The sequence below is a fragment of the Thunnus albacares genome, chromosome 7 (assembly GCF_914725855.1).
Source record: "Thunnus albacares chromosome 7, fThuAlb1.1, whole genome shotgun sequence".
Lineage (NCBI taxonomy): Eukaryota > Metazoa > Chordata > Actinopteri > Scombriformes > Scombridae > Thunnus > Thunnus albacares.
The window spans coordinates 7,871,394-7,891,837 of record NC_058112.1 but is presented as its reverse complement, the minus strand read 5'-3'; the positions used below and the strand labels follow the sequence as shown (position 1 = coordinate 7,891,837).

The window sequence follows — 20,444 nt, the reverse complement described above, 5'->3', positions numbered from 1 at the left end:
ATTGTGGGATTAAGTGTATCTACTCTCCACTACAACCCTGTGATGAGGATTTTAGTTACCAGTATTTACTGGACCCAGACAGCAGATGGTGCTCTGACGTAAATTACATTCTGCTGAGAAACTAACATCATCTTTACACAACTGAGAACTCAGTAAGGTTTCTAATCACATTTCAGTTGAAGGCAAGAGAATGAAAACAGACAAAGGTGTCATGTAAATATTTATTGCAGTCATTAGTACCATAAAGTTTCTGCTTCATAAATCATTTTCAGATAAATACAAGAACAGGTCTGTCAGCGAACCCTCTGTCAGGCACCGACACTGTCAACTGGCTCTGCATGCAAACTAAAACACCATCAAGTCTAATAGAAAGGCACAACATGCGTTTAAACATGACAATAAAGTGTTTCTTATCTTTCACATTGTATAGGGACACGAGTTACATGTTCAGGCACTTTATGACATCAGTGACAACTTTGGGTCAAACACGTTGGTTTGGACAGCTGGAAAACTTGTCTTGTTGTGGTTGAAGCATCACAGAACAGAAAATAAATTCATTAGCGTTATTTCATCACTACACAGTACCACAATCAGCAAGTTAAAGGATTATATTGGTGTTTGTACAACTTGTACCCAACTGTTGTAGCTTGTGACCCATTAAAGTGAGTCAGTGTTTACTTGGCTGCGTAATGTCTATGAGTTGTGAACAGTTCCAAAAAAGACTTCTCAGATTGTTTCAGAACTTTAGAGAAACCTCCACCCCCCCAAAAACATACTAATATCTGTCACAGACCCATTAGAGGGGTCCCAAGCTCAGGGATGGGAACAACTACTTTAGACCATTTTATTACAAATCAGACTTTTCATAATCATTTTCCAAAGCATCTGATTGTCTGTTTTCTCACCTTCTGGGAAGCATCAAAACAAACGTGACGTTTGCTTGAGCTCCATAACAGGGAATTTATAATATTATAAATAATATTACAATAATATTATTATCTCACAATTGCCTTAAAGGTAGGAAAACACATTCAAAATGCCATTAAAAAAGTGTGTGATTTGCAGTAAATTGAATAAAACCTGCAAAAACACCAGTATGGTCCATTAAGACTGTGGCTTGAAATCTATTTTAAACATCAAAAAATGCTCCATTGTATTTTTTTATTTGATCAAAAGCATCACGGGCAATAAAATTGGTAGTTCAAAGTGGGGACATTGAGTCTTATTTTTATTTTTTATTGCTGGTGATACACTATCAACATGGATATAAAATTGAGTGATAAGGAGCAAAGGGGAAAACCTTCTCTAAGATGACTGATATCAAATAATAGCCTGTTAAGCACTGATAGAAGAACACAGTGCTCAGTTCACTTCTCTCTTTTCAACACTTTTGTCCGAACACACAGAGCTAAACACATACTGATTAATGCAAAGAGTGGAATACCTGACAGGACAGCATGCAATATAATCCTCTGTCGGAAAATCCATAAGCATCTGTGTACATGCACTCTCCCTCTCCCTCACACACACACACACACACACACACACACACACACACACACTGACAGAACATAGTGTACTCAGTGAACACTCTGTTCCACATGCTGCAGAAGTCTCTGGCAGACACACAGAGCACAGCAACACAGACCCTCATCTTCAGCAATGTTAAGTCTTACTGACAGTTACGCTTTCAAAGCACACTGTGACATGTTGAACTATCATTTTACTTCAACAGGACCCTATCATCACAGCTGATTGAGCCAATTCAAGTGCTGGTGCTAACTTGAGCAAATGTCAAATGGCAGTGATGGTAAAGGAATAATTCACCTTGCACTGTTTAATTTCAGGATATTGTGGTATTGTATTTCTGATGAGCTATGTTACAACAGTCCTTTAGGGTGGAATTTCTCTTTAGATGCTCTTTTCTTATTAGAATCACATTGTACATGTTGCCATGCTAGCTGCTCTGTGGCTCCACCCCAATAAGGACCTGTTTTTAATTTCCTGCACCACTAAAACTAAACCGTCCCGGTGTCCCAGCTCTATACCACAATGCTACTTTTATCTAGGATTTGAATGTACAGTAAGCTCACAATGAAAAACGGATACAATGAGGATACGCAAAGCTGTAAATGTGCATATCAAATATGCTTGTTTTATGAATGTAGTTCTGATGAACTCATAAACAGAAGAGCAACTCATGACTGGAATAAATTTAGACATAAAAATGAAAAGTGTGGAGACAGCTCCGGATGTGTCTCAAAAAACCTTTTTGTTTCCTTAGAAAAATATTTTGCTTTCTCTTTGTTAAAGCTGTGTTATTGAACTAAACTAAGGAGCCGAAAGATAGTAAAATGCCACATAAAGCTGAGGGAACTGCATAACTCTCTGTGGGTTTGTCTCTATGAACAACCCCTTTCATATTACACATAGTAATTTACTATTTAATGGTAATATAAAAATATGTATTGTTGCAGCTTTAAGTTTGTAAATTTGAAAGTGGCAGTAGCTTTACAAAACTGACTGTATACTAACTGCCCACAGAGAATATTCTGCAGTACAACATAGTAGTGTATTCTTTGTAGTATTTGTATATACAGCAGTGTGCAACTGGGAGACAGCTTGGGTTTGAGAAGAATGTACAACAGGGAAATATATATTGTTTAAACAGTTCTGCTTCACATGAAAAATAATAATGGATGATTATGTTCATAATATGACAAGTCCTAGGGATGCTTTGATGCTTTTTTTTCTATATTTTTTTCTATAATTGATCAATATTGACAGAAAGCACAAAGAAACTGAACACTAACTACTAACAGTAGTTAAGTTGTCTTTTTAATTTGGCTCTGAAGATGTAAATCAACATGATTTAACGTTCTACTATTGACTAAATGCTTTGATCCTTAATCACTGTCAAAGTACTCTACTCAAAACACTAGGCATTTAAAGTATGAAAAATAAAATTAATCAATTATTAATCAATCAATAAAAAAAGAACAATTCCTGTAAACAGACATAAATAAATGGGAGATTCCAGGAGGCAGATTTACAGTTAGCCAGTTTGAGTAAACATCTTAATGCAACTACTGAACAGCAATCATGTCTGACTCCATTTTAATAACTAAGCCACAGTAAGTGAGGTACTGCACTACAAGCAGGAGGAAGAGGTAAATGTTTTAACTTTGTTCGACATTTCAGATGCCAAAACATAACTAGGTCAATGAGATGAAGGTTCCACAATCAAATTTGACCTTCAGTTTTGATATGTCACTTCCTGTTGGATTAATGATATTATTTTCCAACAGTGACCACACTGACACCTGAAATGAAAGATGAAAGATGAAAAATGAAAGATGTATCTACATAGTCTCAGTTTTAGACCCACTTTGTGTATTTCTGCCTAGTACAGCTTTAATACACAAATGTGCTTTCACTGATTCTAACTCAGGACATAAAAATATAAGTGAAACCTTTTCAGTGTTTTGGCTAACAATGTTAAGTATGCTTCCTGTCCTCCCCAAATAACGTCAACTAACATCCTGTCTCAGTGACATTACTGGCCTCAGACTGGCTTCGCTTCGTCACTGATCAACAGTCTCCTGTTGGGATAGATCAGGTCTTCAGGGGACACTGGCATGATGCCGAGCTTAAAGCAATGTGGATTCAAATTGAGTGAATTTACATCAGTTCTCTGATAATCACTGACTGGTAGGAGCAGCTCCATTACACACTGATGTCTCAGACTGAAACATGTGCTGTGAATCTTGTGTTACACAAGCACAGGACTGCTGACTATATTCTGACTACCTGTCACCACTAGAATGCTTGCACTATGCAAAACCCAGGGCCAGGTTCACCTAGTGCAGACAAGAGTGCACTCTATCACCATTATGGGCCCACACAATTCACAAACTGTACACACAAAGTGGAAAGCAACTATACAGTGCTAGTATGAAAATATCAAATATATATATCAAACAAAAGGTTCTTGTGTTTGTTTGTCCATGTAATTATCTGTCAGCTTCCTTATGTTTTCTACCAAATTATTGGTTTTATTAATGAGGCCATGCTTTTGTGGTAGGTCCACGAATACTTCACAACGGCAACTCACCCAAATTGTAAAATCTTTTGATATTAGATGTAAAGACTAGGTTGTGCCAACCAGAGTAGTATAATTACTGTAAAACTTGTGTTTTACACACAAGCCAGATATGACAGCTGATGTGCAGCTCTGAACATCAGGTGATGAATAGTCAATTTAACACTACAATCCTCTCACTGAGTGTTAGGTGTGTATTAATCACAAATCATCGCTTTAACCTTGGACATCATACCAGTGTTCCCTGAGTTGAGGAATCAGTCTGTGATAGCACTCACTATAGACCCATACAACCAATAAAGCCTGTATAGAATATAGACTTCAGTCCACAGTAGTGTCTCTGTGACAAAGTCTCTGTCATTCATGTTTTATCTTTTACTGGGATGCTCTGTTTTGGCTGGTAACCAGCTGAACTGATACGGTTCGCGTGGCACCAGCAGATCAATGTCAAGTCTCTTCTGCTCTTTTTCACTGTTAACTGTCCTGTACCCGAGCAATGACATAGCCCCCTTACACACTTCCTGGATACGCTTGACCTTGTTGTGTGGCAGCGCGGTACGCCAAGCCTGGGAGACGTCTGCAGCGTTTCGTGAAGTGATTTTGAAGGCCTCTTTCTTGGAGCCTTTACCTTTTCCATGGGTCGCCTTGTAGATCCATTCCTCCAGCTGTCTGGTCATGTCCAGACCTACAAAGTCATACATGGCAGTTATTTCCCCAAGGGGGTTTCGTGCCACATCCTCATAGCGGACCATTTTGTAGCGGCCTTTTAGAAAGGGAGGGGGCTTCAGTATGGCCCTCTCATTGATGCGCACGTGGCTACGGCAGATCTCCTGCATGACTTGATACTGCACCTCGGCTGCTGGTATGCTCCTCTGCTCCAAGACGACTGCGTTATCACTGACGAAAGCTTTGGCTGACTCCTCTCTGGACCGCACAACAGCCCGTGGGTCTCGAACCAGATGGATGATGCGGAGGTCTAGGCTTGGGTCCTGTAAGAGCGGGTAGAGGGATTCCAGTTCAAAAAATCGAACTTCTTTTAACACCACGTGACTGTAAGTACCACAGGCCTCCTCCACCCCCAGAAGGCCCCTAGCATCACACGCCTGGAAGCATTGAGTCTGGTTGCTGATCTGGTTGCGTGGCGTGAGAGTACAGGCTGGAGGTGAGCACAGTGCTCTACTGTGACTCCACATGAACAAGGAGGACACGTTGTGGTGCTCTGGCAGGTAGGCCTCCATCACTGCAAAATCACACTGGAATATGCTACGTAGTAGATCCCTCACAGCCATTCGGAGTGCCCGCGCACTGGGCTTCTGCAGTTTGGTCCACACATGCCAAGCAGGCTCCATAAGATAGAAAACAGATGGGTGTTGACTGAACACCTGACCCAAGAAGGACGAGCCTGATCGCCACGACGACAACAGCAGCACGTGAACTTTGCCGTTGGATGGGGCGGAGCCGCAGGGGCTGAGCTGGACATACCAGCCGCAGAACAGCACCACTGCTGCCCCCTGCAGGATCACCAGGAAAATCATGGTGCTGAGGTTCACTCTGCAACGGGGCATCATGATTGTGGATCACTGGAAGCTCTGTGGTGCTTGATGTGGATCTTTCTCTTCTTTTCTCCTCTGTGAAGCTGTGTTGCTGCAGAAAAGACAGAGCTGAGGGTGATTGAGAGGGTTGAATGGAAGGAGAGAGAGAGAGAGAGAGAGAGAGAGAAATTGATATGTTGAACAGGAAATGTTCCAAAATGTACAAGTTTCCTAGTAAATCACCTCTTAGCAAATTTTGTCCTAAAAGAGTAGTATCTAAATCATCAAAGTCCTGCAAAAAGTGGCCTTTGTTGCAAGGATTAAAGGTTGTTGAGCCAAAAGCAACGATATCTACTAACAGTATCGGAAGCAGTTTAAATAAGTAAAGTTTATTTATGTGGCACTTGCCTAGAGCAAGCTTCACAAATTGCTTTACAAATTGATGAAAACAGAGCATATGACCAACTAACAAACTGAGACAGCAGACACAATATTAAAGAAAGACCTGTCTGTACAAGAAACAGTCCACATTGCTGACCGTTTACAGAAAGGCTGTTCCAGAGCTTGGGAACTACAAAATCAAAATCTCCATTACCCTTAGTTTTGAGTTTTCAATTAAATCAAATTTAGTAATTGCATTCATCCCCAGGGCGATTCAGAGTCAGGTGTTCATGAACGTACCTGGGAGACCGATGAAACAAATTGCTGACATTGTTGGTTCATGGCAGCTACCTCAAAAAACAACAAACCAGAGACCCTGTGTCACCTGACCCCCATTGTACCAATTTTTCACTAACAAGCCACCTGGTGTTGCCAAGGGTTTCCCGTCCCTTGAGGATTCCGTCTGGGTCTGTCTCCTCTCAGCCCCCCCTCCATTTCTCTGGCCAGGTGGCCGACACTGAGCAAGCCAGGTGCTCACAGCGGCAGCCTCTATGAGGAGAATTGGTGGCGAGACAGCTTCATTACTTCCATCACCTCCTGGTCAACACTAACACTTCTGTGTTTACTGGTGACGCCAGAGTTTCAAGTAATGTGCACTCAATCCCTGATATGTGGCCACCATGTAACTCACCGCCTCTGACAAGTGATAGCGACCACGCAAACACTACCGTGAGAACAGGGATGAAAGAGCCATTTCCCTGTGAAATTAATCCTTCGCACAAATACGATGAGTTTTCGCATCTTTCTGAGCACACTGCTGATTGCGGGGATCGAGCCATGTCTAGCCCCCTATAACTCTCCCTCTTTCAGTTGCTTTCCAGCATGCAGACTGTGATGCTGTGACACTGTGTCCTCTCTGCTCGCATTTTCCATCCAGCTGCCCCTCTTAACAAGGCCCCTACAGCCATGAACAGCCTGTACTGCTGCATATGTGAAAAAAGCGGTATAAAGCCTATTGCATCTCCAAAGGGAGTTGTGTGAAGCTTGATAAATTGTCTCTAGTGACGTCACTTGAGTGAGCATTGGTTGGGTCTGAAGACTACAAGTTAGAAAAAGACAAAAAATCTAAGGGTATGGAGTTAGAAAGAAGAGAAGTTAGCAGACCTCTGCAGCCTGCTGCTCATCTCTGCTTAAGGCTAGCAGCTCCAGGCTACATTAGCTGCTACTAGCATAATGGAACATTCACACAGACTCATGAGCTGGGACAGCGACAGCTGCTATTTGTTGTGAATGAGACCTAGCTTTGCAGCCCAGAGCCCCCCACTGTGATTGCAGTACTGTAGGTATAAGACAGGAGCAATGCAGTTGCAGGTCACTGCTGGGTCTTGGTTGCTGCCAACCTGCAGCCTGGCTCTTTTCTCCCAGAACCAGCAGTATTTGCTTTACTATCATGCAACTGACAGCAAACATCAGCAAACATTATTGTTATGAGCCTCAGCTTTTGTCAACAGTATCCTTTCCCATTCTCTACCATCTTCAGGTGTCACCTACTGTATGAACTTCCTTAACACCAACACACTCACACAGCCACACACAAAATCCTCACACAGAAGGAGCTACATTTTTCTAAAATAGGCTTGTCCTATCTCTGCACATGACCAATTCCTGGCACCCTACATTCTTTGAAGAAGTATATCAGTATCAGTTTGCATGAAAATTGCTCTACAGTCATGAATGTCAGCAAGGGCTTGATTTGCAGGAAACTCTAACTAGATACAGTAAGAGAAGGAAGGAAGATGTGGCACGAAGGGAGAGATGACTAAGCATCCCACATGTTGACTCCCCCTGTCATCCGATCTGAAAGACAATGAGCACTCTATTGCACTTGCGCAATGTAATTGTAACCACTCTAGGTATGACTTTGTTCTTCAGGTTATAAAACCAATTCCCTACATGCGTAAGTAAGTAAGTTATTAAATTTTATTTGTACAGCGCTTATCATTACAAGGTATAAAACAAAATAAAAAGTGAGAAAGAGAACATAGTAGATAAAGTGAACATCAAAGACATGTGATAAGAAAGTGCAAAACTAAAACACAAAGTACACAACAAAAAAAACCCACAACACAATAAAAAAACACAATAAAAAACATAAAATGATGATCCGCTACATACTGGTTGCTGAGTAACCAGGCAGAGTATTCTATAGTTCATGTGCCACAGCCCAAAAGCTCGATCACCACGGGTCTTAAGAAGGGTATGTAGGACAGACAGCAAGTTTAGCATATTTGACCTAAGAGAGTGAGCTGATGAGTAAGGGTGTAGTAGATCAGCCACGTATGCAGAAGCCTCACCATGCAACGCTCCGTAAGTGAGAATGAGAATTTAAAACTGGATCCTATATGCAACAGGGAGCCAGTGAAGAGATTTAAGTATAGGGGTAATATGAGATCGCTTGTTTGACCTAGTGAGTAGTCTTGTAGCAGCATTCTGGATTGTCAGACATACTAAGTGAGGAGAAAAGTGTGTTACAGTAGTCAATGCGAGATAAGATAAAGGCATGTATAAGCATCTCTAGTTCAGCAGTTGAAACCACAGATCTGAGTTTTCTACTATTTCTTAAGTGGAAAAAACAAGATCTAATCAGCTGCTTAACATGGGTGTCGATCAATGAGGATTGATCAAATATTACCCCTAAACAACGTTTCTGGTGAACAATCAGAACTTCCATCATCAGCATCAAGCTGTATAAAAGTTTCTGCCGTCCAGTCCCTAACAGTGTTTATACAGTGAAGGAGCCTAGATAACCTAAAAGTCTCACTAGGTTTAAATGAAGAGAGGATATCATCTGCAAATAAATGATAAGCAGTTTTCATCTATTCATTTCTTACTAATTCCTGGAAGGAAGTGCAGTATTTACACAGTACTTGTTATATCCTGTTAAGTTACAAAGTCCATTAGTTTAATAAAAGCTCTTGTCATCTACTGTATTGTATGGGACGCAGGAGGCACTTCAAGCTTTCAATGATAAACCCGAGAGTGAGAGAGTCAACAGGACATCATAGTCTGATTAAGCCTTACAACTCCAACTTTGATGATTTTTATATTTGGTGATTTTTATGTTTTAAAATTCTGATAAATCATATATTTCTGACACCATTTAAAAAGTAGAGTGTGATGGTTCATTTTTGACCTTGGACGAAAAAAATATTTTAAAATGTATTGATTAAAAAAGCATGGCAGCCAAATCAAACCATTTTTTTGGAAAACATGATATATATACAATGTGCCTGATATGGAATTTTGATGTTTGTTATTCAACACTATTTTTAAATTTGAGCAGCTTCCCCTACCTGTATCAATTATTAATGCATGCTCAGACTACTGTTTTAACCTATCGCTGTTCCCTCCTGGATAAAACAAACACATTAATATATTTATATGTTGTATGGTTTGGAGTCGGAGCTGCAGGTGGCAGACTTGAAGATGCTAAGATTTTTGTTGGGAGTGTCGAGGATGGACAGGATTAGGAATGAGTACATTACAGGGACAGCTCAGGTGGGACTGTTTGAAGACATAGCTAGAGAGGTGAGATTAAGATGGTTTGGACATGTGCGGAGGAGAAATGCTGGTTATATTGGGAGAAGGATGCTGAAGATGGAGCTGCCAGGCAAGAAGAAAAGAGGAAGACCAAAGAGGACGTTCATGGATATGGTGAGGGAAGACATGCGGGTGGTTGGTGCGACAGGTAGATGCAGAGGACAGGAAGAGATAGAAACAGATGATCTGCTATGGTGACCCTTAATGGGAACAGCCGAAAGAAGAAGAAGAAAATGTGGTCTTAATATTTTGAAAAACATATGATACTGTAACCAAAACCTTTTTAAAGGAATTCTTCAACCAAAATTGAAAACTTATGTTACCACTTCACCCACTGTAAGTTGGAATACTTGATCTGTTTTCCTTTGAGGCAAATGGAAAAGTCAAAATAGGCAAAAATGTTTGATACAAAGTTCATAAAATTCTTTTTAATAGCAAAACAATATTGAAATGTCCATAAAAACATTATGTAGCACTGTAGGTGTCTTTGTAGACAAGGTTTAATTAGCATTTTAATACATGTAATATTTGCACTATTAGCTTCAAATGTCTTTATTTATTTTGGCTATTTTTTAAAAGAAGTGTATCAGAAATGATCTTCACTTCTGGATGCTCTGTTGAAAGTAGGGAGTAACAAGAATCTACAACCACACTAGTGTTTCTGTGATACTTAAAGAACAGGTTCACAATTTTTCAAGTCTGTCTTAAAACAACAGTCAGGTTCCCAAATGAACACTGAAACAGGGTTTTCTTGGTGTAATCATTCCTCCTGTTCATACCGACCGTTAGAAGATCCCTTCATAATGCACTTACAATGTAAGTGATGGGTATGGAGAGACAATCATATAAAAATAAAAAACAAATGTGTATTATAATTTGTGAGTAATTTATGGTGTTCAAAAATGCATTGTCCACTCCACAAAAAAAATACTAAACCATTTGAACAAATGTAAAACAGTTTTACAAATAAATACATTGAAACTTGTATATATATATCAGTATTTTAAATATATATGGGTCAATGACGTGACATGCAGATTTTTGTGTCCGAGGGCACTACTTTGGTTTTAAATAATTTTAAATGATTCATAATAAGCATCATTTTATTCTATGAAACCTATTTAATTTGAACATATTTCCAGTTTATCATATAAATTATATATATTTTACGTTTTTCCATCTCAAACCCTCAAAATGTCAGGTGGCACAACCGTCTGAGCAAGTTAACACTATATGAAATGTATTAAATATGTAATTTAAAATATGAATTAATATAACATTAATATGGGGGCATAATTTTATATTGAAAACCTTTCAAATAAACAAAGTTTAATAGTTTAATTGTTCTTAAATTGTTTGGAATATTAAAAACAACTTTGTCCGGAAATCTGCATATCTGAAATGTCAGGGTGGCGCAACTGCATTCATACAACTTTTATTTTGAATTGAAGAGAGAGATGAGTAAACAGGATATTGCATCATCTAAAGGATCCCAAATGACCTTGACTGATGAATGAAAGGTATGTAAATTTCTCTCATATATTGCAAAAAAATAGCTATTTTCTCTTCATAGTTAGACTTGTACTGTTTACATGTCAGGTGCTACAACCAATATAAAACTAAGAAAAAGTTGTTTTAATCTAAAACTCTTTATTGTATTGTAAAAATGAATGAATGAACTAGCTAGCAAAGTCAAAAGGTTAAATAGGTGTCCAAGTAGATGCCTGAATAATTGGGAAATAATAGAAAATGTCAGGTGGCGCAACCAGAAAGAATGTCCTTTCTTGATTAAATAAACATGTTAAACTGAGATATACAAATGTATGTTATTAAAGATATTAAAGATATTAATTAAATGTACATTAATAGTTACCACACACTATATATACACACTATATAATATTTTTTATTAAAGATATTAAATATATTTATTAAATGTACATTAATATTACACTGTGTATATATATATTATTACATTTTTAAAATATCCCTTTCAATGATTTTAGATGCCACTATCAAGCAAAGAAAAAGCGGCATGCCACAGGGAGCGCATTAAAAATGATCCAGCTGCAAGAGAAAGATATCTTGCAAAAACTGACAAGGTCTCTACTATCAATAACCAGTTCACTGAGCCTGACCAACCCAGTCTACAGTTGCCAACTAACAGGGCCACACTGTCCTCATTCTCCCCTATGACCAAGGAGGAAGTCTCCAAACTTCTTCTAAACTCTCGTCCCACTACCTGTCCACTGGACCCAATACCATCCAACCTGCTTCAGAATATTTCCCCCACACTTAACTCCACGGTCACACACATCATCAACTCCTCACTTACAATTGGTGTTTTCCCCACCACCTCTAAGCAAGCTCGAGTCACCCCTCTGCCCAAAAAACCTACACTCAACCCAGCTCAGGTTGAAAACTACAGACCGGTTTCACTCCTGCCCTTCCTGTCAGAAGCACTTGAGTGCACAGTCTTTAATCAAGTCTCTGAATTCCTCTCTGCCAACAACCTGTATGACCCAAATCAGTCCGGCTTTAAACAGGGTTACTCTACCGAGACTGCACTACTGTTGGTTATGGAATCACTGTGCTCAGCTAGAGATGCCGGTCAGTCCTAAGCTCTATTGCTGCTGGATCTGTCAGCTGCCTTTGGTACAGTTAACCACCAACCCTTCCTCTCCACACTCACTGAGCTTGGTATCTCAGGATCTGCCCTCCGCTGGTTCATGTCCTACCTGTCAGGGAGATATTATAGAGCATCTTGGAATGGAGAAATGTCCAAACTGCACAGCTTATCCACAGGGGTTCCTCAAGGGTCAGTTTTTGGTCCCCTTCTCTTCTCATTATACACCACCTCACTTGGCGCAATCATCCACTCCCATGGTTTCTCACACCATTGCTATACTGACGACACCCAGCTCTTCCTGTCGTTCCCACTGGAAGACCACACCGTCCCCGCTAGTATCTTTTTATGCCTTGCTGATATATCAGCATGGATGAAAGAACGCCACCTTCAGCTTAACCTCTCTAAGACCGAGCTTCCTGTCATGCCAGCCAGTCCTTCCATACAACAAAACATCAGCATCCAGCTCGAATCAACCCAACTCATGCCCACAAAGTCTGCCTGAAACTTGGTAGTCATGATTGATGACCAACTAACCTTTAAGGTTCATGTGGCCTCAGTTGCTTGATTGTGTTGATTCGCCCTGTACATCATCAGGAAGATCAGACCCCACCTGCCTGAGCATGCAGCACAACTCCTGGTACAGGCTCTTGTAATATCACACATCGACTACTGCAACTCCTTACTGGCAGGCCTCCCTGCATGTACACTTAAACCTCTGCAGATGATCCAGAACGCGGCAGCGCGTCTGGTCTTCAATCAGCCCAAAACAGCACATGTCATCCCGCTGTTGATATCCTTCCACTGGCTCCCAGTTGCTGTCCGCATCAAATTCAAAACCCTGACACGCACTTGCAAAACCTCCTGCCTACCTGAACTCCCTCATTCAGGTCTACGCTCCCTCCCACCCACCATGCTCTGCCAACGAAAGGCGCCTGGTACCACAACAGGTCCCTAAGTCACAAGCTAGACTCTTCTCCTCTGTAGTTCCCTGGTGGTGGATCTGCAGAGTCCCTCTCAATCTTTAAGAAAAGACTAAAGACCAAGCTTTTTTGCAAACACCTCTGCACTTGATGAACTGTAGGGAGAGAAAAACAAAACAAAACATGCTTCTATGCACTCTATGTACTCTAATCATTGCCTTGTTGCACTGCCTGTTGGCATCTACGCTCTATCGGGCCCAAACTTAAGCTTTATGGCACTTACTGGTGTTGTTGTCTCCTGACTAGATCCTTGCTTGTGTTGTATCAGTCTCATATGTATGTCGCTTTGGATAAAAACATCTGCTAAATGAAAAATGTAATGTAATGTAAAAAGGAAAGAAAGGTAATACATGTAGATAAGCCACAGCTTCTGTGCATTTGTTAATTTTGTACAGCAGTCAGTCAGACTTAAAATTAGAACATTTCAGTTAACCTTAGTGTTTATGTTTTTATAGTTATCAAAAGAGGAGGAGAGAGGGAAAAATTGTGAAGCCCCCAATCAGCTAGCTGTCCAGAGCAGAACAGGATAAAGTCAGGAAACAGTGGAAGCAAGAACAAAGAAATAGCAGGGAAAGGAAAAGGGCTATGGAGGAGATCTTGAATTTTACACCAGAATCGCTGGACACAACTCCCATTGCAGTGGCACCTGAGTCACTTGATCAATGTAATGTAATGCAATTGTCATGTAATGTTGCTAAAACAATGTTCTTTCTCATCAGTTTAGTACAGTTTACTTAAATGAATTGAAAACCAGTTTTTATCTGTAGCAGTTTCTACTGAATATGAAATGTAGTTTTTGTATATAATGTTGCCCAAACAATGTTGTTTCTTATCTGTTTAGTACAGTTTAGAAAATTATAACAAGTTTTTATATTTACCAACTTATACTTGAACAGACAGTCAGGCGGGGCAACCACATTGTCAGGTGGTGCAACCAGGTAAAATACTAATTAATACCAAGACATGGGAGATTGATGTGAACAAATGTTTGTAAATTGTGATGTAAACAATCATTCTATACAACAATATACTTTTTAAATTTCTAAAGTATTTATTCACATTTTAAATCTAAAGTTGGATGTTGGAAAACCAAAATACCCGCCCCTTACAATCAAGAATCCATAAGTTACTTTTAAAGCTCAGCTCAACTACAAAATAGTAATGTTTTAGGCAGAGTAGACACTCTCAGGTATACTTGCTAAAAAATTACTTTAAAAAAAAAAGAAGGAAGTGTGTTTTTTTTTCAAAAAACCTTTGGTTGTGCCACCTGACATTTTTCATCTGGTGAAATTGCAAATACAGTCTAAAACTGAACTAAATTCCTGTAAATGTTGTGCAACCATTAAGACTTGTTTAAACACACTCTTCCAACATCAAATAAATGTATTCTGTACATTTTTAACGTTTTATAAAAAAAACATTTTTAAAAGGCTTATTTGTCATTGACCCATATATTTAACTTCAAGTTAATGATCTGATAAAGTTTGCTGTTGAAAAAGTTGAGGCTGATGATTGTCGCTCCTAGAACCATGCAACTAGCATGGCTAAAAACTTTTAGCTAATGTGGTTTAAGTTAATATTTTGAGTATTTCTATGTCAGAGCTCCTTTTTTTTTTAATATCTAATTGTAGAGCAACTCTCTTTGCATACTTTTGTTTACTGGTTGGGAACCATCCAATGAAACACCGTGGCATGAACTTAAACTCTGCTCTCTCCCCTGTTCTTAAATGTAGGAGGGTTTATCACCCCTGCAGTTTACAATGTGAATGCTTTCAGTTTTATCACCTGGTAACGTACACGTGTAGGTGAGCTGAAGAGAAAGAGCCTGAAGAATGATATGTACTGAATTTAACCCAAAGGATCTCCATCCACATGTGGCACATGTGGAAAAAAGAACAGTGTGCGTAGATGCAGCTGAGTGTGTGCGTCACAGAAAGAAAATTTATAGTCAAGAATAATCTAATCATGATGTTCCCATGCCTTGATGTTTTTCCATATCTAGCCTGCAGTGATCAGTTATTACTGCTTTACATTATCAGTGTTTTTTTTATAAGATAGAACTTTTTAGGTTATAAGTTTTTATCCACACAGTTTCAGGGTGGATAGAGCTTAAACCATCATTGGAGGATACAATTCTCCACTAAAACAGAAATTCCTTTAGGGTTAGACTGGAAGCGGGGACACCCACCACACCTACTCAGTGGTCTATCACAGCCTCTAAATGAATTCGCTGCAAAACTCTGAAATGAAAAAAGAGTAAAAGGAAGAAAGAAACACAGTGCTGTAGAGGACTGTCCTTCTAAGCCTCCAGTGGGAGACCGACATCACTGCTGAGGTGATCCATGCAAGCGAACAGTAATCTGTTGTGCTTATTGAACAAGCCCCGACATGAGCTCCTCACCTTCAGACCCTCAGGAAACAAAGGTAAACAACAGACATCATGACAGATCCTTCCTCCTCTCTCTTTACTTCACTCCCCCCTATCAGTCCCAGTTCTCCTATATAGCATAACACACATACAATCCAGTTTTCATTCATACTTAAAAGCCTCCAATGTTGTAACAATCAGCTTGTCGTAAAGGTTTCAACTCATCACATCCTCTCATCTCCAAACAGGTGATACATTGGCAACTTTACTGAAATACATAGGGAGAAAGGGATCCACCCTTATACATTTTAAAACCGTGGGTGATTTTGTTGTAAACCCTCTAGTCAAACTAAAATCCTGACACAACTTGTTACATTTGTACTAAATCTTATAAAGCTTTACGTCACGTTAACATTATGAGAAACAAAGATGCAAACAAAGAGGCGATTTCAGTGAATCATAAGGCCTGTTCCTTCTTTGGAATGATTTCATCCCTACTTGATCCAACTGAGTGGTTTATTTAAGCCAATCACAGTAATTTAAGTTTACAGCATCTCACATCATAGCTTCAGTAGTCAGAGATTACAACACACTCTAAATCGGGTCAAAATAATCAAAAATGCATCCTGAGTTACTAATTCCTTGGCTTTCAATACACTGATGCTTTAACATTTCCAAAGTACTCCAGCCAATCGGGCGTCTCAGACTTCTGGCTCAGTCTCTTGTCTGCGGCAGCACAGTTCCAGTCCTCATCAGTGGATTTCTTTACGAGGGTGCGGCTGTGATCCACGGGTACTAGATTCAGGTAATGGGCGGTTTTAAATGACTTTCTATTTCCCTGAAATCTAAACCATGTTGGATTGTTTAACAGTCTGCCCAGCAGGAGGAAGTTAAAGTGAATCTAAATACACTCAAGGATTAATGTTGCACAACACAGCAAAACTGAATGGTTGAATCAGCTTCATATACATGTGACACATGGAACTGCGACAGTGGAGCACTTCCCATCCTCACTAATGCAGTTGCTCTGAAATTAGCTGTATTTGGCCCATGGCATCCAGCAGTTTCTCCTCTTGTCCCTCTGTTATCGATTGTTACAGAGTCTGACACAGTACACGTCTGTGTGTACAAACATGAGCATGATTTGAATAACTCACATGCAAAACTGCCAGTGTGGCATATATATGTCATCGAGATAATACTTTTAATAATACCAACATGCTGTAAAGTCTACAGTGTCATAGAGAATGTAAATGTACTACACTGTATATGGGCCCTCATGACACCATGAGTACCTTTAAATCCACCATAAATGTAGAAAGAAGTTTCTGAAAGGGTTTGAAAGATTTTCTGAGAGACAAATTCAAAAACATTATAAGAGTATTTCTTTTGAGAAACTTTTACAGCTTCCTCCTGTGCCAACAGTGTACAATACTGATAACATATACAGTATAGCTGTTAACATTTAGCGTAATATTTTAAATTGTATCCCCAATTAATCAGTAGTTTACATCAGTTAAGGTGGCACAGTGAATGGAGCGCCCATGTGGTGCAGGGAAATACGCACATCCCCTTCACTGCAGACCCAGCTTCACTTTTTGGCAATTGCTGGGGATTGGCTTGTTGTTCAATTGAATGCAACTATCAGAGTTCAGTGGGAAGCTGGTGAGGGATCATGTTTTTGTTCTTCGAGCAAGAGTTTAGATCAGAAAAACACACTAGGAGTTACCTAAAGTATACTTTTCAGAGTGGGGTCCATGTAATGTAAATTTTACATGTTTGCGGGAGTCTGTGTTGACTTTTTGTCTACTTGCAGCCTGAAATTTATGACTGTATGCACAGACTGTAAGCGCCGACTGCACACTGTCCATGTCTAAGGCCCTTTATACAACAACACTAGCGCTGGTTGGTCGGGATATTTCTACATTGTGACGTTTTATCTGGTAACAACAGAGACTTCATGTCTATCGTAGGATATAAGTGACTGTCTACATCACAACAACAGTGGTGGTTAGCAGCAACAAGGACTGCAGTGCAGTGGGTACTGCTTGTTCCAAATTGTGAGGGAAAAAAAAGGGGGAAAAAAGAATACTTTGGTCAGTTGGGGTAAAAAAAAAAGTAAGGTACAAATAGTGGGGTTACAAATATCAACCTGCAGGACAGAATAGCATATTGCATCTGTATAAAGGTTATACTCCAAGCTTTTGTTGTTCTGCTTATTTTTGAGATGCATTTACCAAAAAACATGCTGAGCAAAGCTGCTTGTTGTGCTCAGCTGTCTCCATAAAGGAACATTAACCCAATAAGCTTCTCAGGGTTGTTTCAGGATTTTGTGCAGCTGCATGGAGCAGCCATGAGTGTCATTGGTGTTCAGAGGATAAATAAACCACTCAGCCAGGCAGTTTTCTTCAACAACAACCTCCAACAGCTGAAATCTCAAACTGATTGAAAGCTATCTTTATTTAATTGTGCTAAACACCTCGCAGTGTAGTTGGTAATAAAAAGCTGCACTAACTATATGATGCTACGTGTCATAATATGGCAAAAAGCCTTTTTGACATATGAAATGACTTTTTTTATCAGTTAAGTGTAAAGATTCATGTAGGGCTGCAACTAAAAGATTATTTTCATTGTCAATTAATCCGACAATTATTTTCTCGATTAATCCATTAGTTGTTTGGTCCAAAAGATGTCAGAAAATGGTGAAAAATGTTGATCACGGTTTACTGAAGCCCAAGGAGACATCCTCAAATGTCTTCAACTGTCCCGACCAATAGTCCATAACCCAAAGAAGTTTACTGTTATAGAGGACTAGAGAAATCAGAAAATATTCACATTTAAAGGCTGGAATCAGATAATTTGGACTTTTTTTTAATGACTCCAAATGATTAATCGATTATCAAAATAGATAATAGATTAATTTGATAGTTGGCAACTAAGCGATTAATCAACTAATTGTTGCAGCTCTAGATTCATGACAGTACGAACAAGTTTGGATAACTGTCTCCCAAATAAAGTTGAAAAGTAACATGTAACTATTTTGTTATTTATAGGACAAGTATAGGTCACCGGGTCTGGGCTATACAGTTATTAAATACTTGTTGACTTTCAGTGGACTGGGAGTATGTGTGAAAAATCTTGCCTGTTGTACAGAAATACTTAACAGTGGAATATAGCCTACATTAGTTCACTGCATCAAGCATCAATGTGAATATTTAACTTGATTTTACATTAATGTGATGTATTAAGATACAGTGTATGCCAATGTCGGAAAAATATTACATTTTGATACTTAATTCAACCATAATGCTGAGCCGTGTGGTGACATTACCTCCATGACCCTGCCCTCCTTTATAGGGTCTATTACAAGTTGTCACTGAGCCTCAAACTGGGACACCCCAGCAGTACTTCGTAGGGCTATAAGGTCTCCGGCAAATATGGAATTTCACTGTTTTATGATTAAAAATTAGTTCAGTTAGAAAATATATAGAAAACTATTCATGGGGTTAATTTTCACCGCCTGGACCCGTACTAAACGAGATTCATACCCCTGTGTCTACATGGGGGGTCAGTACTGTAAAACTGTTTGAAACTTAGGGAAGGTTACGGTACCAAACAACCCGCTGATTCACTTGCATGTCTGTATTTTTTGAGGACGAATTTATTGATGCGTTGTCCCAAAATGCGCCCGCTGGCTGCTTCCCACCGGCCCCACGGAAACTAACAACACGAATCACCAACATGAACACAAGAAAAACGGTCCTGGCCGAAGAGGAAAAGCCTGAACAGTGCGGTTATTGTTTAGTTGTTTAATTTCTTTTCCATTAATTTATCAGGAATATCTTACCTTTAGGTCGTGCTGCCTGGCACGGAGCCGGTGCGCGGTGCTCTCTGTCCCCACACCCCGCGGTGCTCTTCTCCCCTCGGTCCGCAGCTGCTCGGCTACCTCCACCGTCTGTCCGGCTGTGTACAAAGCGGAGTTTTGAGACGTGGCCAGAGGCTCTGCTGGCTGACTGGCAGTGGGTTGGGCGGGGGCTGGTGGTCAGAGACAGAGGAGGGTGGTGGGCGGGTTAACAGTGTCCCATCAGGAGGAGGAGGACAGAGGCACCGTGCTGCGAGATAACCTCTGAGGGTCTTTGTGGCATCTGCTGAGTCATGGCTAAGTTTATAAAGCCTCAACAGGTCTGTGGACCACCAAACATTTACCCTACTCTCCTCAAGAGAGAGTACTGCATTAAATACTGTATCAATTCCAATAGTAGAGTTACAGTTAAAGGAATACTATGTAGGATTTTCATTAAAAAATGTATAGACTCATATAAAAGTAATCCCTCTCCATCATCAAATATGATCCGCTACAAGTGTGTGTCAGTATATGTATCTGAAGAGACCCTGCTCTCTGCATGTATTTTCTTATTTTCATATTATTTTGCTGTGTTCTGGACGTTTCTGGGTGTCTACATTTGGGCGGCAAGTGTGTAGCCCCCAGCCAATAACAGCACGCAGGTGTGAGGTGAGACTCTATTAACTCGTAGAGACCAGGTTACATCACTGTCTCGTCTCTCTCCTCTGCTCCACTCTGCTCACTGTCTCTGTGTCATGGATGTATAAGGAGCTGCAGGTCTGTGTGTCTGCTTGACTTAGGGCAGGGCTGAGCTACACACACACAGAGCAAAGAGGCCACAGCGGGCAAGATGAAGCTCTGAATTCACACAAAATCCAGCAATACTGCACCTTCCCACAGGGCTGTGCAGAGGTGTGGGCCTGTTTATTCATGCTTCAGAATGTAACCGCCACAATTAGAAAATAATATTTTATTCATCTGATTCACAGCTTTGTTCTCACCACCGCC

General features: G+C 40.0%; 1 protein-coding gene across 1 annotated transcript; it reads right to left on the bottom strand.

The window, feature by feature from the left end:
* Window positions 1-209: 209 nt before the first annotated feature.
* On the bottom strand, window positions 210-19,730 carry chst6 (carbohydrate sulfotransferase 6). Its single transcript, XM_044357507.1, has 2 exons — window positions 19,440-19,730; window positions 210-5,763 (listed from the first exon to the last, which is right to left on the bottom strand). The coding sequence occupies exon 2, from the start codon at window positions 5,668-5,670 to the stop codon at window positions 4,471-4,473; it is 1,200 nt and encodes a 399-aa protein (XP_044213442.1). The 5' UTR covers window positions 5,671-5,763; window positions 19,440-19,730; the 3' UTR covers window positions 210-4,470.
* Between the last annotated feature and the right edge of the window lie 714 nt (window positions 19,731-20,444).